Below are 24,357 nucleotides of genomic sequence, written 5' to 3'. Positions count from 1 at the left end.
TCAGTGTGCATAGACCAGTATTTCAGTTCCCCACGTATTCACCATTTCACCTGAAAAGTGCCAGGACCCAGCTGCTCTAGGGGCACCTGGGTGGGTCCATCCCTGACACCTGACATCGGAATAAACGTGGGAGAGTCGGGTTTTGAAAGCATCACTCAGCACTGGCTCACTTAGAAAGCTGAGTTTCAAACGAGTTGTAAAATACTCTGTTCTGCAGTGCTAAAATTTAAGCCCTTAAAATTTTCTCTCTACGAAAGCAGATTGTCGAGAATCCTGACCAAACACCACAGCAGGACCACGACAGCAAGGTCACGGCTGGAACCTCGGCCCTGCTGGAGGGCACGCACGGCCCCTGGGAGGGAGGAAGACAAAGCATTCCGAGTGATCACCTCGTGCAATGAGCTCCCTGCAGTGTTTGTTCTGCTTTGGGAAGGCAAATCAGGTGTTACACAGAGTCCCTGGGAGGTTGTGTCTCAAAGCCCAGCCTGTGTGCACAAACACCCATTCTCTGAGCAAAGCCCAGCTCCAACAGCCCCTCGCTGCCAGGGTCAGCCCCTCTGGCCCTCACTGAGCACCAGCTCAGGACCCCCAGGCACGGCCCCACTGCCTCCTGCTCCTCTCACGTGCCAGGCTGAGCACAACCTCCCGGGGCTGGGCCTGACAGTGCTCCAGAACCCGGCACAGACAGGAGCTCCCACAGGGCGCCTGGACAAAAGGTGCTGTCCATGCAGTAGAGAAAAGGAGGAATTCTGGACCAGAGCCCTCTCCCAGCTGTGACCCTGCTGTAACACCACCTTTTAGGTGAAAATCAAACTGCTAACAGGCAGTGCTCCACACCAAACCCATCAGGACACAGCTCCAGGCCTCCAGCTCCCGTCCTGACACTGCGTAAGAGAAAGTTACAGACTGACAGTTCAGAGCTGGACTTTGCTTTTTCTTGCTGCTTTGGAGGAGTAAATCACTGCCAGGGGAAAACCACTCAACCAGGTTAAGAAAACAAACAGCTGCTGCACGCCAGGAGCTCAGTGCTGCACGTCCCAAACCACCCACGATCCCTGCCTGGAATTCACTTGGTATTGAAAGACCCACCCATATCATGGATCAGTAACAGGAAATCACACATCAAGCTCAACAAAATCAAGTTTAGCACAAATATAAAATATTCAAGTGGATTAATTTAAAAAAGTACAGTGAAGGAATTCAGCCCAGAGCAAATTCAATATTCCCTTAAACAGGACAATCTTGGGAACACAAAGCCCTTAATTCCAGCTGCATCACAGGGAATTCTCACATAAGCTGCTCTTTAAGCAGCGTTTCTCTGACACAGAATTGTAAGCTCACACGTGACCACGGAAGTTTAATGCCCAAGTGGGCCTTGCTCAGAGAACCATGGAGAAAAAAAAAGAAATAAAAGAGCCAAGAAGCCAGGCTTGCAGATGAAATGGGATTGTACGAAACTGGACTGAGCCTTGGCAGTATTTCCAAAAGATTAAGATAACTTAAAAGTTACTCCAAACCCTGGACATGCTGCTTTGGAAGCAACCAGAACAAACCAGGAATTCCTTCTCCCTCTCACATGTGGGGATTCTGGGAAGATTCCAGGAAATCCTCTGTGCTGAGGGGCAGAAGCAGCTGAAAGCACGGGCCAGCATGGAGGGACCAACAGTTTCAAAGCTTTATTTTTTTTTTTTTCGTTGTTGTTTGTTTGTTTTTTAATAAAGTTAACAGTAAAACAAAATTCACAAGCCTTCCCCTCCCGAGCTGGTTTCCTCTTCACACACACAACACACAAACAGAGGCTCCAACCCAGAAATGAAACTGCTCTAAGGACAACGAGACGTGATGGAGGAGGAGTCTGGGGCTGTCCGTATTCGAGGTTAAAAGAAGCAGATCAGGTATGTGTGGTTTGATTTGTGTTTGTTTGCTTCTTAGCCAAACTGGAAAAAGAAATTTCCAGGCCCAGAAGCTGAAAAAGAAAATGGAAGATAATGAGGACTTTTCAAAGCCAAATGGGTTTAGTGCAGCACACGGATGGCCAAGCCCACACACAGCTCCAGAACGAGGAGCCCCTGGGTTTGTGGCTTTGGCACTCAGAAGAACCAGAAGCAGCCACCAGCTGACATTGTCAGGCAGAACTTTGAAAAAGCTCTTGGATTTGTGCAACAGCCAAGCACTCTCCTCAAGCAGCACATCCACTGGGAGTCCCAGCTGTCCTGCCAGGGGATCTGTATACTTACGATTCCAAGGCTGGGAGGAGAACACCTCACCTACCTTCGAAGCTGAAGCCCCCTGGCCCGCTGAAGAAGGCCTTGAAGATGTTATTTGGATCAAATTCTACAGAGAAGAGAAGGAATTCATGAGCTGCAGCGAAACAACCAGCACATTCCCACAGTTCAGGAGCTGTCAGCTCACTGAGGGTCCCGAGACTCAGAGTGGCTGAGCAGGGGGGACAGGGCTGGCTCCCAGCACCTGGGGCCACGTAGGGACCACAAACAGGTAAAGCAGCTGTCCCAGAGAGAACCTGCCACGGGGCAGCCCAAGGATCTGGATAAGCAGCATTCAGGGACCCACAATTACATTATTTAACACACCCTGTGACAGATTTCTGCCTAATGGCAGCTACTGCCCAAGGACAACACCCACCAGTATCTCAGCTAGAAACACTCAGCGCTGCCATCCCAACGCTGTCAGGGACCAAACCAAGTCAATTCATGGAACCATTCCCAACAGGAGGCTGGCTTTAGGGGATAAGGCAGACTCTAAAGGGTCTGATCTTGTTAAAGGCTGCCATGGCAGAGTATTGTAAAGAGCACTGACCTCCCATGTTTAATCCATCCTCTTCCAAATCCTGCCCACTGTCATAGCGAGCCTTCTTCTTGGGATCTGACAGGATGGTGAAGGCTTCACCAACCTCCTTGAATTTCTTCTCCTCTTCCTTCTGTACTTCTGCACTTGCTCCACTGTGTCGGTCTGGGGATGCACAAACAAGCAGGAAAAAGCTTTTAATTTCTAGTGCAAAATAGATATTATTAAACATTCCCAAGCTCCTGTCCCAGAACATGCTCCAGACCTGTGGGGTCAGAGCTGCTATTTTCCAGAAATTCCCTCTTCCACGTGCATTTCTGCCTCAGTGACGGCTGCACAGGGCACAGAGGGACTGCTGTGGGTACCTGGATGGTGCATTAGTGCTCGTTTCCTGTAAGCCTTCTTGATCTCATCTTCAGAGGCGTTTTTGTTCACCCCCAGGATTTTGTAGTAGTCTTTCCGTTTGCTCTTTTTCAGTTCCACCTGTGCATTCTTTAGCAGCTGCTTATGTTCTGGAAAGGAGCACAACACCAGAGGGGAGGAGTTACTCCATCCCTTCCACTTCAGGCCACTCAAAAAGCAAGGGGACAGTCAAAACAAGAACCAAAAGCAGGCATTCTGAACCCAGTGCATGGCCTCAGACACCATCATCTCAGCATTCAGTGCTGGGAGAGAAATCAGACCAGAGACAGGGATTTCCAGTGCTACTGAGGGCTTCTCCATATTGTCCTTTTGGGGAATTATGCTGCAGATCACAGCATATTGTGGGGAAAAAAAAAAGAACAACAAAAAAATTGCCAGTTCAGGGAAACTTGTGCACACACACAGAGTGCCCTTGTGCTCACCTTTTGTTTTCTCTGTCTGATAAACCTTCTCATAGTCTCTTACAGCATCTTCATATTGTTCTGTGTCCATGTAACTGTGGAAAGAAACACTGGTGGCCAAGGTGTCCCTCACAGGAACATCCAAAGGGGCTCAGTACAGGCTGTTTGGGTGGATGTGCATTAAGAGAAGTGCTCTGGACTGCAGCAGATCAGACCTCAGAGAAGCCCACACAGGGCTACTGCTGGGAGCCCTGACACTTGTGGGAAACCCTGGCACAGGAACCTGCACTCTGGGCTCCAAGAGGACACTGTCACCTCCTCTGGGAGCACAAGTTCTGCTTTAACAACGTGATAATTCCAATATTCAGCCGCAGGAACTGATCCCAGCCAGCCTGAGCTGGCTACCCCCACCTCCTCAGCAGCAAAAGGAAGAGGAAAAAATTCAGGCCTCCAGCTCTTCTATGTAGTTGAGCTCCAGATTTGTGACCCTGTCCCTCAGAGCTGCCAGGAGGACACTCCTGCCCACACAGCTGCTCAGGTGTACTCACCACTGTGCCCTCCTCAGGTAGGCTTTGACATAGGTGTCATCCAGCTTCACTGCGTTCGTGCAGTCGTCGATTGCTTCTTCAAGTTTCCTAAGCTGCAAGGTCAGGCACAAGTGAGTGAACCCCATGCAGAGAACAAATTCTGCATCATGACTTTAAGCAAATGAAAGGTGTGAAGAAATCTGGGAAAATCTCACTGTTTTCTGTGTCTCTGTCTAGGATTTCCACCCCCCCCCCCCCCCCCCAATTTCCCCCAAACACTGAGCTTTTGTTCCCTGGGAAAAAAATCAGAAGCTTGGCCAGCGACATGACAGAGCTATGTGGTGTTTCTGTGTAAGAAATGCACTCAAAACTAAGGACCTTCCTGATAACAATCCCAATTCTGTGTCCAAACTAATTCCTGGGCAGGAAGATAAACCTCAAAATATTTAAAAGAAGTATTTCCTAGAAAAAGCATTGTTTGTTTTCAGACATCCAGTTTGTTTTCAGACATCCATTATGTGGCCTCCAGCTCATCCCACTTCCCAGGTTTTGGGAACAGCCAAGTGGGGGTGTCTGGGCAAGCAGCATCAACACTGCAACAGCTGAGGAAGAAAAATGCCCAGGGGACACAGGGTGGGCATTGGGAGCACTGTCACATGACTGGCTGTTTCTCTGGATAGTGCAGGACTAAAATTCAACAGCAAAGCTGAAGTGTCATGAGGCTTTAAATTATGTCTTTTTTTTAACATAAAATCACAAAGCAAGACATGATTTACGAGAAGAATGAGAAAATATATCTGCTCATCCCTGGGAAGGAAACAAACAGAGAGAGAGGGGTACTTTTTGCTGACTAAGATAAGGCTAAAGCACGTCCCTCCTCTCCCTCCCACTCTGTGCAGCCCAAGTTATTTGAGTTTTGTTCCTGCAGGAGTCGATTGCTGGCTGTTGGGAGCTGATCCAAGTGTTGTGCAAGCACAAAACCCTGAAACCCTGCCCATGGCCTCAGAGATGCAGCTGCCTGTGCTTTCCAAAATAACTGATCTGCAGTTTATCACTGCCAAGGTGAGGGATATGACGACAGACACCTGCCAGGTGACCATCCCTTACCTTTGAATTAACCGTCCCCCTGTTGCAGTAGAGTTTGGCATTTGTTTTGATATTATTTGGGTCTATTCCTAGTGCCTCTGTGTACAGTTCATACGCTAGTTTGTAGTTGCCTTTCTTGAATGCTTTGTTCCCATCTTCCTTCTTCGCTTTAAGTGCTTTGGCATTCTGAAAGGAGAAACACACTTAGGTAAGGACATGAGGTCAGGGGGATCAGGCACCTTGCTCTGCCAGACAAGGGTCCTCAGACACAACAGTTCTAATCTGGTTTCAGACATTGCTGCTGGATACAAGTCACAGCCTTGCTCCAGCAGCTGAAGTGATCTGGAAGCACTTTGCCTTTCCCCGAAGAGAAGCACTAAGTGCCAGCTCCAGGCATCCTCCATAGGAAAAAGGCTGCCTAGTTTTTAGGATGAGAACATGACAGTGCAGTAAATTTATAGATGAAAATAAAAGGACGGGGAGCTCACTTTATGAGAGCACGTGGACAAATTTAAAGTTGGTCGAAGAACCGCACCAGGGAAGGAGCAACACAAAGGAACAGTGTTCACTGAAAGTCAGGGTGTTGGCCCAGATATTGGACCTGGAAGTCAGGAGTTCCTTTAGAACCAATTTATCTGGTTTTATTGCTCCTCTATCTGACCAAAGGGAACAAAGAAGAGTGAAGGGGAGGCTGCTTCAAAGTATCACAATCTGCTGACAAACACTTTCTAGGAGCTTGGTTTTATCTGAGGCAGCAGCTGGTTATCTTTGGGAAGGGTTGGACACACTGCCTGCTCCTGGAAATCTGGGAAAAACAATGATGAGGGAGGGAAGAAGGGATTGATCCAGCAGAACCAAACTACGCCTTGGGTTTAAAAAAAACGCCAAACCCCAGTGATTTTTCAGCTCCATCTCCAGCGCTTACCCGGCAGGCAAGACAAGCCTTCTCGTGGTCAGGGGCCATCCTGAGGGCCTGCACAAAGAACTGCACAGCCTTCTCAATGCAGTCCTCGTAGTACAGGCACAGCCCACGCACGTACAGCGCGTCGGCGTTCGTCGAGTCCATCCGCAGGATATCACTGCAACACACAGCAATAAAGGAAACGTTCCCCGTTCCCGTTTCCTTCTGACCTCCACGAGCACCTTTCTCCACTGAGGTACTCAGTTATTTTAACAGGTTTGTGGTACAGACACGTCAAAAGGACAGAAGGCTCCTGAAGCAGGATGGATGGTTGTGAATGGGGTGTGGATGCTGTGGATGCAGTTTCCCAGGAACACTCAAGCTGCACATTGAGTGCTGCGTCCAGCTCTGGGATGGACACTGAGTGCTGCGTTCAGCTCTGGGATGGACACTGAGTGCTGTGCCCAGTTTAGGAAGGACACTGAGTGCTGTGCCCAGCTCTGTCCCCTCAGTTTAGGATGGACACTGAGTGCTGTGTCCAGCTCTGTCCCTCAGTTTAGGATGGACACTGAGTGCTGTGTCCAGCTCTGTCCCTCAGTTTAGGATGGACACTGAGTGCTGTGTCCAGCTCTGTCCCTCAGTTTAGGAAGGACACTGAGTGCTGTGTTCAGCTCTGTCCCTCAGTTTAGGAAGGACACTGAGTGCTGTGCCCAGCTCTGTCCCCTCAGTTTAGGATGGACATTGAGTGCTGTGTCCAGCTCTGTCTGCTCAGTTTAGGATGGACACTGAGTGCTGTGTTCAGCTCTGTCCCTCAGTTTAGGAAGGACACTGAGTGCTGTGCCCAGCTCTGTCCCCTCAGTTTAGGATGGACATTGAGTGCTGTGTCCAGCTCTGTCCCTCAGTTTAGGAAGGACACTGAGTGCTGTGTTCAGCTCTGTCCCTCAGTTTAGGAAGGACACTGAGTGCTGTGCCCAGCTCTGTCCCCTCAGTTCAGGGTGGACACTGAGTGCTGTGTCCAGCTCTGTCCCCTCAGTTCAGGGTGGACGTTGAGACGCTTAAGCGCATCCAGAGGAGACAGCAAGGCTGGTGAGGGGCTGGGAACACAAACCCTGTGAGGAACAGCTGAGGGAGCTGGGGTTGTTCAGCCTGGAGAAAAGGAGACTCAGGGGTGACCTTATCACTCTCTACCGCTCCCTGAAGGGTGGCTGTGCTCAGGTGGGCTTGGTCTCTTTCTCCAGGCAGCACTGACAGAACAAGAGGACACAGCCTCAGCCTGTGCCAAGGGAAATATAGGCTGGATCTTAGGAAAAAGTTTTTCACAGAAGAAGTGATAAAAGTCCTGGAATGGCCTGCCCAGGGAGGTGGTGGAGTCACCATCCCTGGATGTGTTTATAAACTCAGTGCCATGGTTTAGTTGAGGTGTTAGGGCATGGGTTGGACTTCATGACCTTGAAGGTCTCTTTCAACCTGGTGATTCTGTGAATTCACAGGGATAAATTCACACACTCCCCTCCCATCACAAGCACTAAGTAATATCTGTATTTTCTATCCCCTCACTTATTCCAGGCACAGAGCACAGGCAGCAGCCAGGACACCCCACCAGGTGTTGCCCAGCCCTGGGACACTCACCTGGCCACGGACTGTGCCTCGGGGTACCGGCCCAGCAGCGCCAAACACTCGGCCTTGAGGATTTTGAACCGGTGACACGCTGGAGCAAACTCCAAAGCACGATCCATGCAAAACACAACCTAGGGTGGAAGAAACCACAGGTGTGAGCACAGCAAAGAGCCAAGGGCCTGGTTTGAACAGCTGCCCCACGCCTGAGACTCGTGTTGGACCAAGGAAGGCGAGCGTGCAGACACCCAGCTCCACTGCTGCTGCAGACACATTTCATTGGAAAATTTTCCTCACGTGCAGGTTGTACCTTTCAAAGGGCTTTGTGTGCCAAGGTTTGAGGCATCTGCTGCGTTTCTGTGACACAGCACTACACAAGACTCAACAGACACCTGTAGGAGGCCCATCCCTTTAATTCCTCTAAACTGTAAGCCCTAAGAAAAGGCCAAGAAGGACAATCCTGCCCCTGTTTCCTGCAGCATAAAGACATGTGGGAGGGACAGAAATTCAATAGATTGAGACAGTTTGGACTGGACAAAACACAAAAAAGTACAGTGCAAGGGCTGATCTTCCACTGGCCTGACAGCCATGGCAGGGTGAGCTAACGGGTCTTCTCCATCCCTGCACTCTGCTGGGGACATCTGTGCAAGAACAGGGCATTGTTCCCAAGGTTCATCTGCTCCTCAGCCCGTGACATCACGGGGCCCTGCTGTGGGAAGCACTGTGCTCCAGAGCCAAGGGCTCCTGGGGGAGGCAGGAGCAGCTCCCCAGAAACAAAGATCACGTTTCATGTGAGCCTCCCCAGTGAACTGGGACTGGAGAAGTGAGGGACAGATGCAGATGCCCAGAACGTGCAATGCAGGCACGTGAAATTCAGACTGATCACACATTTACTCCTCAGAAAAAGGTGATATAAAGCTGGGATTTGCCCTTCCAAAACCTTGAGCTTAGCCTAAGAGTGACCTGAACAATGAGCTCAATATACCAGACAATCTCCTTTCTGGGATAAATCTGAGCCTTACATGCATCCACTGCACAGAAACAGTTGCATGAGAAGTGCCTGGTGCCTTTCAGATTTCATGCTGTCATTTCTTGTTCTATCAAGTCAGTACCAGCTGCATCCTGTTACAATCCTTGCGAAGAAAGATTTGGAAGCTGTAAGGAGAATGCCCCATGCAGATCTGCATTCCTCCTTGTACAAGCCTCTGGCTAGCACACAGCCTGCCATTTTGTTTTGGGTTTGTTGGGTTTTTTTTTCTTTCAAAGAGCTGAGAAAGAAGAATCCTGGATATGCATTTCAGGAGCAAAGCGTGATCAAATGCTGCTGCTGAAAAAATCTGTCTCAAAGAGCCCAATCATGACTCCACTCACCCTGCAAAGCAAACAATGTCAGAGGGTTGGTCTGAGCCAGGCACCTCCTCACTTGTCATTTGGTCAGCGCTCAGGGAGCATGAGCTCTGCCACTTTCAGAGCTTACACCATTCACCAGCCCTGCTCCAACAGATGCAGCACAGCACCTCCCAAACACCCAGTAAGGAAACCTGCCTGGGCCACATCAAACATGCCAGTTCTTATACAGGACCACGCCAAACAAGTTAATCTCACCTTCCTGAAATCCCGTTTCTCAAAATCCACTTCAGCTATTTTTTCATACTCAAGCACGGTGGTGGCATTCTTCAGCTGAAAGACAGAACACACGAGTGCTGCAGGATAGCCTCTGCTCTGAAATGCCACCAAGCAGCATTTGAGCAGCCAATCCCTGAATGTCAAAAGCCAAAACCACTGCATACCATGGACCAGTAATGCAGATGACATGAATACTTTGGCCAGCATTAATCAGTTGGAAATAAAGTGACTGAACTGGAAGTCCAGGAAAACGTACCCTGGGAAAGAGACACAACAGTGGCAGCTGCCTTACACTACTCTCCATTTCTCCAGCTCAGCCTCCTCATCTACTGGAGACAGTTAAATCTGAACACCCTCTTACCTCCTGCTGTGCCTGGGTATTCTTATGATCCAGTTCTAAAACCCGTTGAAAGCAGCGGCTGGCAGCCATGGCATTCCCTAGGGAAAGGTGGCACTTCCCTTCCCGGAGATGGCCCTGGGAACACAGGGAAAAAGGAGCTGCAAGAGCTGTAACAGGTGCACACAAGGGACTGAACGAGGTGCCTGAGGCTCTTCACATACCCGCACAAAGCTGTCGTCCAACCTGACTGATTGCTGAGCATCCTCCAGTGCTTCTCGGAACCTCCCCAACATCATGAGCGTGGCAGCTCTGTTCCCATAATAGCTGGCATTATTGGGACATGTATCTGGAGACAATGCAAGACTCACTATCAGCATAACACAGCAGCTGCACAACTTGTGGCGCTTAAGAACATTGGCCCTGACCGGCATTATCGATCTGCTGACATTTCCCAAGGTAATTAAAGCAGGCAGGAGGTTTTCATTCAGCATGTGCCGTCAGAAACCCCACTGGTGGGTTTGAAATCAGCAACCAGCTCCGGTTTTAGACACGGTATTCAGAAAAGATTGGTATTATCAGCTGTCCTCACCTATGGCTTTTGTGTAGTAGTTGAACGCTTCGTTGTAATCTTTCTTGGCATAGTACGCATTTCCCTGCTCCTTGAATGCTTCTGCTTCTCTGAAAGGAAGCAAAACACCACATTTTCAGAAGAACTGAGCACCAGACAGATTGTGACCATGACAAGCAGCCTCAGTGTAACTGTTTAATGCTCTGAATTTAAGCTGTTCTTGTGAGATCTCAGCACACCCCATTTCCTGCTGCCTCCCAGATACTCCAGCACTTTACCCAGGGATATTTCCTGGCCAAATTTTACAGGGATGCAAGAGAAGCCTAAAGCCACCTTTGAGTCCCCTCAGAGAGTCCAGCAGAACTCCCTGTATGGAATTCATCCAACAGCCCCCTCCTGCAAGGTGCTGCACCTCAGAACAAAAGAGACAGTGCTGGCTCTTTCAGGAGTCCCACATACTTTCGAACCAGAGCCAAGAACAATTTCCACGTTCAAAAGACAGCTAAATCAAAGAGAAATATGGTGCAAGCCTGCAACAGAAGCCTGGCACTGCCTTGGCAACAGGTCTAGAAATAGTCCTCACACTCAAGAGCAAGCATTTGCAGAGACAGTTTGGGACATTTAAAAACACACAACATATGGTTTAAAGCAGCTTCCCTTAAACTCTCGAAAGCAAAGCTTCCCCTGAGGGAAACCAAGCCCTTCTCTTCTCTGATCTCCCTTCAGCCTTTCACCTGTACAGGGCAAAAGGGAGAGCACATCACAGTGATGGAGCAGCGAATGCAAGCAGTGCTCAGCAGGCTGACCTGGGAGAGAACAAAGGGAATTGTGTTGGAACAAGTTCCCATGTTTTCAGCCTTGCTCAGGCTGCCATTGGCTGTTCCCACACAACCACCTCATGCAGGGGTTGTTTTCACTGAGCCATCAAAGATTTCCCAGCTGGCAGAACAATGGACACTGGGCTCTGGGAAGTGTGCTCTTCACTTTCAGTTTTAAGTTTTGCTCAGCCCAGCTGAGTCCAGCCACAGCACTGCAGGAGTTAAACCCTGGGATGAGATGAGATGGGTAAAAACTGTGGCAGAGCAAGGGGTAGCACACACCCACTGCCCCCCAAGGGCCTTGTCCTGGCTCTCGGGTCAGCTCCTCCCACCCCTGCTCCAGAAAATTATGAACTCACCCACTGGAGACGGGAAACTGCCATCCCTCCTCTGCCACAGCCCTCCCAGCATCACACCTGAGGCAGGTGCCCCAGCCTGGCTTCTCCTCGGGAGCCAGTACCCACCAGAGTCCCAGGAGCTCTGCACCCTCCCAGCTACAACGATGTGCAACAAGGATGTGCCGGTGGCATTGATCCGTATCACAAGCATCAGGATGCAAGCTCTGCGTGATTAAAATGTTTCCAGACACAACCACCTTTTTTGAATATCACAGATCAAATATCTGAATACAGTGCAAAACCTACTCGGCATTTCTGCACTTTTGGAACCTGGGCAGTAAAGAGTTTCACTGTTCTCTTGTTTCTGTAATCACAAATAGAAAAGCAAATCACAGATCCTATAAAAGTTCATTCCCTCAGGCCTCTGTTGTACAGTCTAAAGAAATGGGTGAACAGTCTTAATGACAGAATTCACCTGAGCCACCACCACAACCTGTCCAGCACAGTGGGCCAAGTCACAAATCTTTTAGCCATTTTACCTGTCCTGTCATGAGGAATTACTATCTAATAAACACAGCTAAAGGCTGCCTTCCAGAGCATCCCACCTGCCACAAACTCCTGGGAAGAGCTGGGAAAATAGGACAAAGAAAACATAACCCCGGCAAAACCAATTTTCAGAAAGCACCGGCACTTTGAGACGCCAGAGAAACACCCCCACACAAGGATTACTGCTTTCTACTCTTTTTTATTGGTCTGTTTTCCTTTTAAGCATTTTAATACATATCAATTTATCAACAAGTCACAGTGCCTCGGGTGACACTGTCAGAAAAGAGAGCACAGGTATTTCTGCTGCTCACATGGCCTAAGGCTTAAAGATGAAAATTGCGAAAGCAAATCACCTCCACAGCACGACTGCAAAGGACCTGCTGGAGCTGTCAGGCTGGGCTCCAGCTCCAGCTCCAGGACAGAAGCAGCTCTGCCCTGCTGTGCCCTGATGACATACAGAGCACACAGCCCTTGTTTACCACGGCTCTGGCTCCAACAAGGAGAACTGCAGCCCCTGATCTCACTGGGGATTGTTTCACCCCAACAGATGCTGCGGCCTGAATGAGCTCATTCTGCCTCCTGCGCTGCTGGGGCCTGCGCTCCCCACTTGCTACTTTTGACACTGAAGAAGAATCACGCTTTGCTAAAAATACGCCCCCGGCTGAATGGGTGTCTTTGTGACGGGGTCGGTGTCTTCGCGGGGCTGCTCCATGCTGGACGCAGAAAGGGAGAAGAGCTGCACCAAGGAGCTGGGTAAGAAGCTTGTCTTTCATCACTCACATGCACCACAGGCAAGGAGGGGCTGGTGGGAGTGACTCTCCTTGTGAGCTAGGCAATTATTTTTTTTCTCTTTTATGGTATTTCTCAGCATCTCTAATACTTGAAGCGCTTTGGTCCCGGTCACCCCAGAGAAACTGTCACCACAGAATCACATGGGTTGGGAAAAAACTCCGAGATCTTTGAGCCCAATCTGTGATGGATCACCACCAGACCAGAGCATTGAGTGTCACGTCCAGTCATTCCTTGAATATCTTCAGGGGTGGGGAACTCCAGCTGCTCCCTGGGCAAAACCTGACAACTCTTTCTGTGAAGAAATTCCACCTGACATCCAACGTGAACCTCTTCTGGCACAACTGGAGACGGAGGAAGACAAGCAGCAGCTGCGTGCACTGACACTCCCTCGCACACTCAAGCTCTGAGGATGGAGCTCGCTGCCTGCCTGGGGAGAGAAGAACCAGCACAAGGCTCCTTCTCCTCCCCGTGCCCTGTGAAAGCTCAGCCCCTGCTCGTTCCCAGCACAGCAGCTCTCAGAGAAGCCAGCCTGCACACAGTGACACAATCCCACGCTTGCCTAACAACTCCTGCCTCCTCCTCAGAGCTTCCACACGCTGCCCCCGCTCGAGTGCCGATCGTGGCTTCCACCTCCCACTCCAGCTCGCAATGATTCTCCTGCAGACACCTGATTTTCTGTCATGGGAACCTTCAGGGATCTGTAACCCGGCAGCTCTTGGTCCAGGTGTGCTGGCACAACTCCCGGGCAGGTATGTGCCAAGGCAGTACCACCCGTGACAGAAATTCAACTCCTAAGCAGGTGGCAGAGTCACTATCTCCCAGCTCTCCTGACCCGCACTCCCACTTTGCTGCCTGCCTCCGTTATGAAATGGTGGCAAAACCCAAAAATAGCCAGGGTTTAAGGAAGGCTCCAAAATCCTGTCCTGACCAAGCAATCTTTCCTGTTATGCTCTGGTGAAAGCAACATATCTGCCTATTTTGTGCAGTTCTGGCAGAGGTTTTTTCTTTAATAGGATATGGTGCCTTTATCAGGCATTTTTGGGGTTGAAATCCCACCCAGATTCTCAGCTGTCAGATGTGACTCAGCCGCTGGGGTAAAATAAGTTGGGTGATCTCAATTCAGTCTACAGCAGGCAGATGTCTATAGCTTAAAATTAGCCATCATGTTTGCCCCTGGACATGCAATACTCTCCCCTCCCTTCTTTCAGGACTTGGAGGAGAAACAAAACACTCCGTGTGCCAGAAAGACACAGGGTGCTCTTTAGAGACCTGTCCCCAGGTGAGGTTTGACACTGAGTGAGGAGTTAGGCATAAAGGAATATATATTTACAACTTCCTCATGAGAGGCTGCAGAGAGGCAAGTACTGAGTTCTTCTCTGGTGACCAGCGACCCCAGGGAATGGCTGGAGCTGGGTGAGGGAGGATTAGGTTGAGTATTAGGGAAAGGTGCTTCTCCCAGAGGGTGTCTGGGCACTGGGGCACACTCCTCAGGGCAGTGGGCACACACAGTGGTGTGTAACACACACACACTGCTGTGCCCTGGCTGGGCAGTGCTGAACCACTGAAGGCACACACACTGGTGTGTAACACACACACACGCTGCTGTGCCCTGGCTGGGCAGTGCTGAACCACTGAAGGCACACACACTGGTGTGTAACACACACACACTGCTGTGCCTTGGCTGGGCAGTGCTGAACCACTGAAGGCACACACACTGCCATGCTCTGGCTGGGCAGTGCTGACCAGAGGGCACAGCGGATCAATGGGCACACACACTGGTGTGTAACACACACACTGCTGTGCCCTGGCTGGGCAGCGCTGACCCGCTGAGGGCACAGCAGGGCAGTGGGCACACACACTGGTGTGTAACACACACACACTGCTGTGCCCTGGCTGGGCAGTGCTGACCAGAGGGCACAGCGGATCAATGAGCACACGCACTGGTGTGTGTAACACACACACACACTGCTGTGCCCTGGCTGGGCAGTGCTGAACCACTGAAGGCACACACACTGGTGTGTAACACACACACTGCTGTGCCCTGGCTGGGCAGTGCTGACCAGAGGGCACAGCGGATCAATGGGCACACACACTGGTGTGTAACACACTGCCATGCCCTGGCTGGGCAGCGCTGACCCGCTGAGGGCACAGCAGGGCAGTGGGCACACACACTGGTGTGTAACACACACACTGCTGTGCCTTGGCTGGGCAGTGCTGACCCACCAGGGCACAGCAGGGCAGTGGGCACACGCACTGGTGTGTAACACACACACTGCTGTGCCTTGGCTGGGCAGTGCTGACCCACCAGGGCACAGCAGGGCAGTGGGCACACGCACTGGTGTGTAACACACACACACACTGCTGTGCCCTGGCTGGGCAGCGCTGACCCGCTGAGGGCACAGCAGAGCTGTTTCCTGGCACATCAGCTCCCCCCAACGCACTCCCAGCGGGTTTGCTCCCTGGGCAGCACAGACACCGTGGCAGAGACTCAACACTGCCCTCAGCCTGGGAAATCCGAGTCTGGACACGCAAATATCTACACGGATGGGTGAAGGACTCACCCATGGAAAAGTAACAAAGAGCTGCCTCAAGCTTCGCCAAGAGCAGAGCTGAACCTGAACCCAGAAGGTGCCCAAACCCTCAGAACATTCCTCATACCTTAGGGCAAGCTCAGAAGACCAAAAGAGCCACAAGAACCAGAATACGCCACAAGAAATCCAAGAACTGACCCAAACCCTGCCTGCAGCCACAAGTAAGAACAGCAGCCGAGCCCCAGCTTTAATTGTGCTGTTATGTAATTCCCGGAGCTCGGAATTAACCTAATTCCCAGCAATGGCCCCATCACGCCTGGCAGGGCCATGGCGTCACTTTTGTGAAAACCCATGGAAAGGTCTAGAATCAGCCCGAGACTGGATTTTTTTGAAGGAGGCAATTTCTTTTGAACGAAGGAAGCCAGCCAGCCTAACAAGTCCATGGGAAAACAACTGCCTCTACATTATGATTCACCTCAAAAAAGCCCATTTCATGTTAAGGAAACGGGCTGAAACCGTAGGTATGGATCACCATTTCCTACTGGATAAAGCAACTGCCTAAGTTAGATATTCAAATACGCTGCAGATGGAAGGAGAAGCAAACAACTACACGAGTACCTTCTGCTGCTTCTGGTATGATCATAAGATCATAAAGTAATTCCAGAGGAGTAAAATGGGCTGGTTTATCACCTGGGAAACCCAAGTGCTCGTTTACAGGGAGAACAGGAAGAAAAGAGCCTTTTCCAGGTTATCCCAGAATGACCTGGTGCCCTTCAGATGATTCACCTCTCCTGCCAATGCTGCCCCGAAAGCTGGAGAGAAACTCCTCCAGAAAAGAAACTCCTCACTTCTGGAGAAGCCTCACTGAGATGCCCCTCATTTAATGCACTGGAAAAGCCTCTTGGTGCTCACCAGACCTGACCAGTGACCACTGCCCGGCCAGTTCTTCCAGGACTCTGTGTGGGCCACACCATGCTCATCACTTTGCTGTGGGAAACTTCAATGCCCCACAGAGGGACCAACACATCCCAAGCCTGCAGCAGGGTCTCTGCAATCTCCTAACAGTATTTTTCCAACAGCTGGAGGTATTTTTTTAAGAGGCTTCCACATGCTCCAGTGCCGAAGAAGGAGGAGAAAGATCCAGGCTGGAACATGCACGGGAGCCAGAACCCAGAAGTGCCAGGAAGATGACAAGGAAATTCTCCCTGGCAAAGCTCCAGGGGCCCAAGCTCACACAGCAGCTGGGAGCAGGGAAAAACTGTTCCCATGGGTGAGAAACCTTTAAAATTAATGAAGAAACAAGTGAGTTTTTAGGGGTGGCTCAGTCCTGCTCATCAGCTGCTCTGCACTGGTGCACCAACGGATAAAATTAACACAATTACATCAACACTTTCTGCCAGGACCCCAACAATCCATGAGGCAGCAGAGCAGCAGACAATAATTATCCTGTGACCACACGCCATTCCTGTACCCTGGAAGCCCTCTGGCATGTCTGCAGCTGCTTCAGGGCGTTAGTTACAGCCATTCTGAAATGCAGATCTCCTCTTTTCCTCGTTTTCTGACTTTCCAGTTTTATTAAGCCACTGAGAACAGAACTGTGCATTTGGACAAAGGTGAGTCCTTGAACAAAGTATCCATATTCTGCTGTACTGTAATCCCTAAATGGAAACAACAGAACATGGAACATTCGCTGCTGAGTTGTCATAAGGATTCTGAAAAGGTTTTCCCTTATTTTTGCTGATTTTTATGGAAATGAGCACAGATACATCCCAAAGGCTGCACCACATCACTGTGTCCCATTCGGAGCTCACTCAGCTCTTACCCGGCCCAAGATGTTTCACAAACACCTGACACCTTCTAAGGCTTCAACTGCACTTCCCAATACAGCAATTACTGCTCTGATTTCCATGAGAGCAACTGAGCCACTGCAGTGAATCGGGAAGGGCTGGGGTAGGGAAGAGGTTAATGCACAGAACTGCAAAGATATCGGGGTGAGCAGGGTTATCTCCTCCAGAGCAATACCCAGGAATCAGCTCCTGCCCATGAGCATCCATTTTACCAAGAGAAAGGAGCAACATTCCCAAAAGAACCCAAAAAGGAAACATTATGAAGGCACATAACGAAAGTGCTGCACGGCAGGGCCTCGGGAAGGAAGAAAAGGATCCAGAGGTCACTACCCGCAGACACCTGTGCCTTCAGCCAGGGTTTTACCTCTGCAAATTTTTACCATTTCAAACACCACATTTTGCTTGCCCAGGGGGCAGGAGTGATGCGCCCACACAGGCCTGGCCCAGCCTCACAGGCTGAGCGATCCTGGTGCTCTGTGAGCCCCAAGTGCCGCTTCAGCAGCTCCTCCTTTCCTGCTCAGCAGGATCTCCCCAGGGAGCTGCTCCTCAGGCCTCAATTCCACAGAATCCCTGGAGCCATCAATGGGAGTCTGAAACCACCATTCCTCAGAGGCCACTTTTGGTTTTGTTTCCTCTTCTTCATTCCACTGAATCCACCCTCCAGATCAAATGCCTCAGCTTCTACAGGAACAGCTCTTTCCTTCCAGCTCCCTGGGAGATGAACCCAGCATCTGCCACTAAAACCACTGGAGTTTCCTAGGCAGGAACCTTCCCATTTTTTTTGCCCACAGCACTCCAGCTCATTCATTCCTGAGGGGAAAACATGTGGGAAAGATGGGGATCCCACCTGGCCCTGCCTCAGGTGACATCGGCAGCTCTCCTGGGCATGGTGCAAACAAACCAGGAGTTCTGGATGATGGAGCATTCCCAGAGCAGGGCTCTGCCCAAGGCTTGTTCCCCGTTATCCACAGCAAGGCAGGACAGAGTGAGACTCACTGTGGTCAGGTTTCAAATGGGCCAGGAACCAGGGGAATGAGGTGACGAAGCAGCAAAAGGTTCGAGAGTTTGGAGCCTCCTCTTCCCACGAGTTTAATCCTTCCCTTCCCGGCGGGGGGAAGAACGCGCTCCCCTGACACCGGTGAGGGTGTGCGGCCTCGGGACACAGGGTGTGAACTGCATTTCTGGGCCACCCCGGTACCGGGTGGATGCTCTAATCCCGGTGCACACGGAGGCAGCGGGAGCTCGCTGGGACACACCGGCACCGCACCGCAAATCCAGCGGCTCGCGCGCCCCGCCGCCTGCGGCCCGCGGCTGTCACCGCCCGCCGGGCCCCGCTGCGGAGCCCTGGGCCGCCGCCGCTCCCGGCCGGCTTGGACAGAGGACTCTGCCCGCGGGGTCCGCCCGGGCAAGAACAGACCGGAGTCCCCGGGAGCGCTCCCGGCCCCGCCGAGCACCGTGGCCCCGGGCCCTGCGGCCTCGCCGGGCCGCGGCCCGCCCACCGGGAGGGACAGGGGCCGCCTCTCCCCGCCCGGGCCGCCGCTCTACCTGCGCGCCTCCTCGTCGCCGTCGGTCTCGCCGGGCCCGTCGGGCGCCGCCATGACCACATCGCACTCGGCCTCGGCCGCCGCCGCCGCCATCTTACCGCGCGGGGCTGGGCCGGACCGGACCGGGGCGGGGCGAGGCGGGGTGAGCGCCGGAACGGGCGGGGCCTCCGCCGGCGGAGCGGGGCCGGGCCCAACCGGCAGGGGGCGCCCGCGGAGGGGCCCGGCGGCTGCATCAAGCGGGGCCAGTACCAGCAGAGGGGCGGAACTCCACAGGTGATGGGCGGGGCTTATCGTGACCACGCCCCTCTCCCCAGGGCAGCGCCGGGCCTCGCGGTCCTCCCGCCCACAGGGGGGCGCTGTGCTGCCGCCGCGTCCCTCCCGCCGCCGCCGGTGAGGCTCGGCTGCCCCGGGCGCGGTGAGGCGGGATGGGCAAGAGCTGCAAGGTGGTGGTGTGCGGACAGGCCTCGGTCGGGAAAACATCCATCCTGGAGCAGCTGCTCTACGGGAACCATGTGGTCGGTGAGTGCAGCGCCGGGTAGAGGCCGCTCCCCCGGGAGGCGGCGGCCCCGGGTGTAGCGGGCAGGTCCGGCCCTGGGCACGGCTGGCCCCGGTCACCCCCAAGCACACCGGCGGTGGGTGAGGAGGGCGCAGCTCCCCGGGCTGTGCCAGGGTTCCCACGTGTCCTCTGCCCACCCCGGCAGGCTCGGAGATGATCGAGACCCAGGAGGACATTTACGTGGGCTCCATCGAGACGGACCGCGGCGTACGGGAGCAGGTGCGCTTCTACGACACGCGGGGGCTGCGGGACGGGCTGGAGCTGCCCAAGCACTGCTTCTCCTGCACCGACGGCTACGTGCTGGTCTACAGCACCGACAGCAAGGAGTCCTTCAAGCGTGTCGAGCTGCTCAAGAAGGAGATAGACAAGTCCAAGGACAAGAAGGAGGTGAGTCCCTCGGGAGAAGGGGCTGCGGTATGGGATCTGCTCACCTGGGGCAGGTTCTCACCTTCGTTTTGTCCAGCCTGTCACAAGATACTGATGGGTCCCTGATCTGTGAGACTCCCAGCAGTAACAGGCTGTCTGCTGGGATGCTCTGTGAGCATACAGGTGCTCAAAAGCTCCTTCCACTTTGGGGCTGGTTTGGGACACACAGACCCCAGCAGGAGGGGAAGGAAGCACTGAGATTGTTGTGTTTCAAAAGGCCGTGACCTGGACAGGAACTCAGTGGCAGGGCCAGGCCCACCACTGAGGATCTCCCTGGCACAGCCAGCCAGCCCTGCAGCTCCATGGTTGGTCGTCAGGGGCCCTTCTCACCCTTTTGGAACAGGTCACCATTGTGGTTTTGGGCAACAAGTGTGACCTGCAGGAGCAGCGCCGGGTGGACCACGATGCAGCCCAGCACTGGGCCAAGGGCGAGAAGGTGAAGCTGTGGGAGGTGTCCGTGGCTGACCGGCGCACGCTGATCGAGCCCTTCATCTACCTGGCCAGCAAGATGACACAGCCACAGAGCAAGTCTGCCTTCCCCCTGAGCCGCAAGAACAAGGGCAGCGGATCCATGGATGGCTGAGCCTGCTTCCCCTTCCCTTCCACTGCCACCACCTCTTCCTCACCTTCCTGCTTCTCTGGCACACAACCTCCTGCTGAGTCCTGTCTGGTGTCACGGAGCCTATGGGAAGCAGGTGGCAGGAGGAACAATCATCCCAGGCCTAGGGATGGTCCTGGTGGATGAGAGAGGCAGTGGAACAGGAACCACTCCTCTCCCTGCCCAGCCCATGATGCTGTCAGAGGTGCTACAGGAAGGTCAGGATTCACTCAGTGACCCCCTCTGCTCTCATGTGCAGGCTGGGAGAGTGGAACAGAGGCACAGCACAGGCTGGCTGGAACGTGGGGAACAGCTCCATATCTGGAGGGAACAACTCCCTCTTTTTCTATTTCCTGATAACATGTGGGCAGTGCATGTTTGCTGGCCCTGCCTCCAGCCAGGCAGTTCTCCTTGCCCTGCCCCAGCTGGCTCTGTGCTGCTCCCCTGCAGGTTGTCCCTTACCCTTGGCAGTGTCCACTGCTCCTTTATGCACTGGAATATCCAGGCATGCTGCCCCAGGGAATGCCTAGAGCAGGGCAGGTGCTGTTCCTGAGGGCAGGGTGCCCAAATCCACCATTCCAGCCCTCCTCTTCCTGGGTGCAGACTCAGCCATGAGCTTGGAGGCGATGGGGTCGTGCTTCACCTGCATACCTAGGTCCTTGGAGGAGCTGGGACTGTACTGACCCAGATGCTCTGGGCTATGGTAGCTCTCACTGCCCACCTGTCACAATGCTGCCTCCTCTCAGAACCACCCTAAGACAAGGCACAGGTGTCCCAGTCCTACCCAGCAACAGTCGTTCCCTTCAGGTAGTCTGGATGTAGGAAAAGAACTGATTAAATGCCCCAATGTGTTTATACTTGTTCCTTTTATTTACTGAGTAACACAATAAAGCGATGAGATTCGGTTATCAAAATATTTTCCTTTTTTTTTTTGTTTTTCCCCAACAGTTATAGTACATCAAAAAAATATACAATGAACATTACAGCAGGGTACTGGCCAAGTCCCTAGAGTCTGGATATTCCATTTTGGGTTTTCTTTTTTTTTCTGGTTTTTTGAATCAAACTTCACATCACTCCAAGGTTATTTACAGAGGGGCACACGTTACCGAGCGCTATGGACTATCCCTACTCCTAGTACAGCATGTGCTAAGTCAAAGGCAGTAAATGCTTTGGAGAGCAGGAGGGGATTCAGGGGGGATGCCATAACGGGGGTTTCTTACGCAGCTCGTTGCAGTATTATTGTTACTAGAAGGAATGGCTTTCACAGGGTTAAAGTGCCAAGAACAGGAGTGCGTCAGGACTCCACTGGTGAGGGGCGAGGAGCAGCCATGGCTCCAGCACAGGCTTTTTGGAACAATGGAGGGGAACAGGCCCACTGGTGCCACACCTTGCTCTCTGCAAGCTGGAGCCCAGCTGTTCCTGGCTCCCCGTGCTTCTGAGAGGCTGGGCACGGCCCCAGGGGCTGACAGCACAGGAGGGGACCCATTGTCCTGCTGCAGCAGCTGGACTGGGGGTGACCCCAAGGGCCTGGGAAGGGCACAGTGAGACGGGTAGGGGCGGCTGGAGACGTGCTGGCCACAGGCTGCTTGGCACTGGGGAGCAGGGACAGCATCCCTCCTGTCCCCTGGAGCCCCACCAGCACAGGCTCCTGTCCCCTGGGATGTGGGACCCCTATGTGTCCCCTGGGTTGTGGGACCATCTATCCTTGGCAAAGCCGTTTCTGCTGGGAGTCTTGCTTCCCTCAGCTGTGCTCCAAGCCACCTACCCCACCACTGCTGCAAGACCTTTCCATTGTCTCCGTGCACAGCTGCTCAGTCTTCTCCTGGTGCCCTCTCTCCACTCTCCTCCTTCCCTGTGGAAGCGATGCCCTGAGTAGGTGAATTCACACCCAGGGGCTCCCTCACTCTCCTGTCTCTGTGGCAGGAGCGCAGTGGGGGCTCCACGGTGGGTGCTGCCCACAGACCCTGCAGGTGTGAGCTCCCTCCTGCAGCTTTCCTGCCTTCGCCAAGGCTCCAGCCCTGGGAAGCAGATATGTTTCAGCCATCTGAGTCGCCTATTGGCTTCTCCCCATTCACCTCCCCGTGCCAGGACCCATCCTGAGCATTGGCAGAGCATGGTGGGCAAAATCCATCTGAAATCCAGGTGCTGCTTATGGCCGAGACATCAGATATGTGTGCTTGTGCGTGTGGATTCCCAGGTGCACACACCAACCCGCCTCTTCCCGAGGGAATGGGAGTCACAGCAGAGGTCTGAACCCTGGCTTGGGGCTGGGACAGAGCTCAGTGTCATGTGGGTTCTTCTGCTCCCACCACTGCTCCAGCTGCATGGATGCATCAGCACCGAAGGGAGCTGCAGGCGGCCAGTGTGGCGGGTGAGCTGCTCCCCTGGATTGCATAGATCGGGGTGGGGTGTTCCTCCAGCGAAAGGTCCATTTGGGATGCAACTCTCTATGTACAGCAGCGTGCTGGGCACCCAGAGCGCCGTGGTGACAGTCCCAGACAGGTCATGTTGGGCTGTCTGAGCACAGTGAAACACAGAGCTGTGGCCTCGAGGTCCCTCCAGAGCCTGGCATTCCGCAGGCTGTGGGTGCACCTGCCACCTGATTGTCCAGGCTGCTGAGGACGCCTCTGTGTTCGGGAATCATCAGTAACTTCCTGGAAGCTCCTAACTGGGATGGGATTGGAGGGTCGGGCACGGCAGGTGAGCAGCAGCGTTGCCTTTCACTGGAGAACTGAAAGTGCTTTAGGGACATTCACGCAGCCTCACAGCATCTCCCGGGAGGTAGGGGCAGGACTGTCCCCGCGGTGGGACAGAGACAAGGACAGGCGCCAAGCACAGGGTCACCTCCTCGGGGAGCCAGTACCAGACAGCCTGCTTCTCTTGGCCTTGCTGGGCATGAGTGGGGCCCAGCCTGCCCATCGTGTGCTTCTGGGGCCAGGGCAGGGCCCGTGTGCTTTGGAGGGAGGAGGTGCCGGCCCTGGGGTCAGCTATTGCTCTCGGAGTGAGGATACGGTCGGTCTGGCCGGTGCCTGCCTCCACGGGGGCTCTTTGGCTGCAGGGACGTAGGGAGTTGTGGGGATGGGGGGCTGGTGGGTGGCACAGAAACCCCCTGCCAGCACAGGCAGGCATAGCAAGGGCACAGCCAGCCCAGGCTGAGAGAGAAACTGCCAGCTTCCCACTTGTGCTGGGGTTGTTTCTCCCAGTAAGAGCTGGGCTGAGATTCCCCTCGCAGTTCCCTTCCCACTGGGCTGGCAGGGACCAGAGGGATGCTCCTTCTCCCAGGGACCAGCCAGCTCCTCTCCTTCCAGTCTGGTAACTGGGAGGGCGATGAAGAAGCAGCCAGCAGGCCAAGGACAGGCAGGCAGGCTCTGGCCATGAGACAGTCCTGCTGATTTGGACACTGTCCTCTTCTGTGCACTGCCTGGGCTCATCTGCTGAGCACAGGGCCAGCACAGGCTGGGGGAGCGGTGGGGATGAGCGGCGGGGCTGGCCGGGCTCTGTCGGGGCACCTCTCCCCAGTGGGAGCCCTCTCCAAGTGAAGGAGAAGCCGGGGTTGATGTCTACGACTACATTTTCCCACCAGCCAGGAGAGGAGGTACCAGGAGCGCTGCCCCCAGCGCGCAGCCCCCGCAGCCCAGCCCAGCCGCAGCGGACAGACCCTCGCTGGGCCAGCGGCTCTAGTATGGCGCGAAGACGATGGGACCCGGCGTGGGACGGACGTGGGCCGGCGGCGTTCGGAAAAGAGCTGGTCCGAGGATCGGGGCTTGGAAGAGGGTGGTGGCAGCTGCCGGTCGCAAGGCAAGGGGTCCGGGCATGGCGCAGACAGCAGCGGCAGTGAGCGGGCTCGGCAGGAAACGGGTTGCCAGGGTTTTGGTGAGGTGCTTCTGCAAAGCCAGCTTGGACTGCAGGGAGGGAGGAGGAGACACCGTGAGACTGCAGAACAGGTGGAGGAATCACAAGTGCTGCCATTGTGAATGCTGCTGCCAAAGCACTCCCAAGTTATCCCCATGCTGGCCTGCCCAGGAATAGACTCAAAACCCACCAGCAGAGCTCACCCTCCCTGAGGGGAG

The 24,357-nt window shown here is 53.5% G+C and overlaps 3 protein-coding genes across 3 annotated transcripts in view; 1 reads left to right on the top strand and 2 right to left on the bottom strand.

Annotated features, from left to right (window-relative positions):
- Nucleotides 1-1,653: 1,653 nt before the first annotated feature.
- DNAJC7 (DnaJ heat shock protein family (Hsp40) member C7) lies at nucleotides 1,654-18,826 on the bottom strand. The gene is made up of 14 exons (XM_040087544.2): nucleotides 18,709-18,826; nucleotides 10,313-10,401; nucleotides 9,945-10,069; nucleotides 9,745-9,858; nucleotides 9,363-9,437; nucleotides 7,773-7,891; nucleotides 6,168-6,321; nucleotides 5,264-5,428; nucleotides 4,178-4,269; nucleotides 3,651-3,724; nucleotides 3,171-3,317; nucleotides 2,818-2,970; nucleotides 2,272-2,334; nucleotides 1,654-1,966 (listed from the first exon to the last, which is right to left on the bottom strand). Exons 1-14 carry the CDS (start codon nucleotides 18,798-18,800, stop codon nucleotides 1,929-1,931), a joined length of 1,500 nt encoding a protein of 499 aa, XP_039943478.1. The 5' UTR covers nucleotides 18,801-18,826; the 3' UTR covers nucleotides 1,654-1,928.
- A 229-nt stretch (nucleotides 18,827-19,055) lies between these two features.
- NKIRAS2 (NFKB inhibitor interacting Ras like 2) lies at nucleotides 19,056-21,201 on the top strand. The gene is made up of 3 exons (XM_040087105.1): nucleotides 19,056-19,226; nucleotides 19,409-19,650; nucleotides 20,033-21,201. Exons 1-3 carry the CDS (start codon nucleotides 19,133-19,135, stop codon nucleotides 20,270-20,272), a joined length of 576 nt encoding a protein of 191 aa, XP_039943039.1. The 5' UTR covers nucleotides 19,056-19,132; the 3' UTR covers nucleotides 20,273-21,201.
- ZNF385C (zinc finger protein 385C) overlaps nucleotides 21,135-24,357 on the bottom strand; it is a 13,657-nt gene continuing 10,434 nt past the window's right edge. Inside the window, exon 10 of the mRNA XM_058423644.1 lies at nucleotides 21,135-24,189. Coding sequence (XP_058279627.1) covers nucleotides 23,965-24,189 — 225 coding nt within the window. The 3' untranslated portion in view covers nucleotides 21,135-23,964. The remainder of the gene's footprint in view (nucleotides 24,190-24,357) is intronic.

Source organism: Hirundo rustica, chromosome 27 (genome assembly GCF_015227805.2).
Source record: "Hirundo rustica isolate bHirRus1 chromosome 27, bHirRus1.pri.v3, whole genome shotgun sequence".
Classification (NCBI taxonomy): Eukaryota; Metazoa; Chordata; class Aves; order Passeriformes; family Hirundinidae; genus Hirundo; species Hirundo rustica.
This window is presented reverse-complemented; position numbering and strand designations above follow the sequence as displayed.

Coding starts and splice junctions, on each gene's coding strand:
- DNAJC7 (XM_040087544.2), bottom strand. CDS start 18,800: ATGGCGGCGGCGGCGGCCGAGGCCGAGTGCGATGTGGTCATGGCGGCG. Junction 10,402..18,708: donor GGCGACGAGGAGGCGCGCAG/GTAGAGCGGCGG, acceptor GCTTCCTTTCAG/AGAAGCAGAAGCATTCAAGG. Junction 7,892..9,362: donor AGAAACGGGATTTCAGGAAG/GTGAGATTAACT, acceptor CTTCCACCCTAG/GTTGTGTTTTGCATGGATCG.
- NKIRAS2 (XM_040087105.1), top strand. CDS start 19,133: ATGGGCAAGAGCTGCAAGGTGGTGGTGTGCGGACAGGCCTCGGTCGGG. Junction 19,227..19,408: donor CTACGGGAACCATGTGGTCG/GTGAGTGCAGCG, acceptor CCACCCCGGCAG/GCTCGGAGATGATCGAGACC. Junction 19,651..20,032: donor AGTCCAAGGACAAGAAGGAG/GTGAGTCCCTCG, acceptor CTTTTGGAACAG/GTCACCATTGTGGTTTTGGG.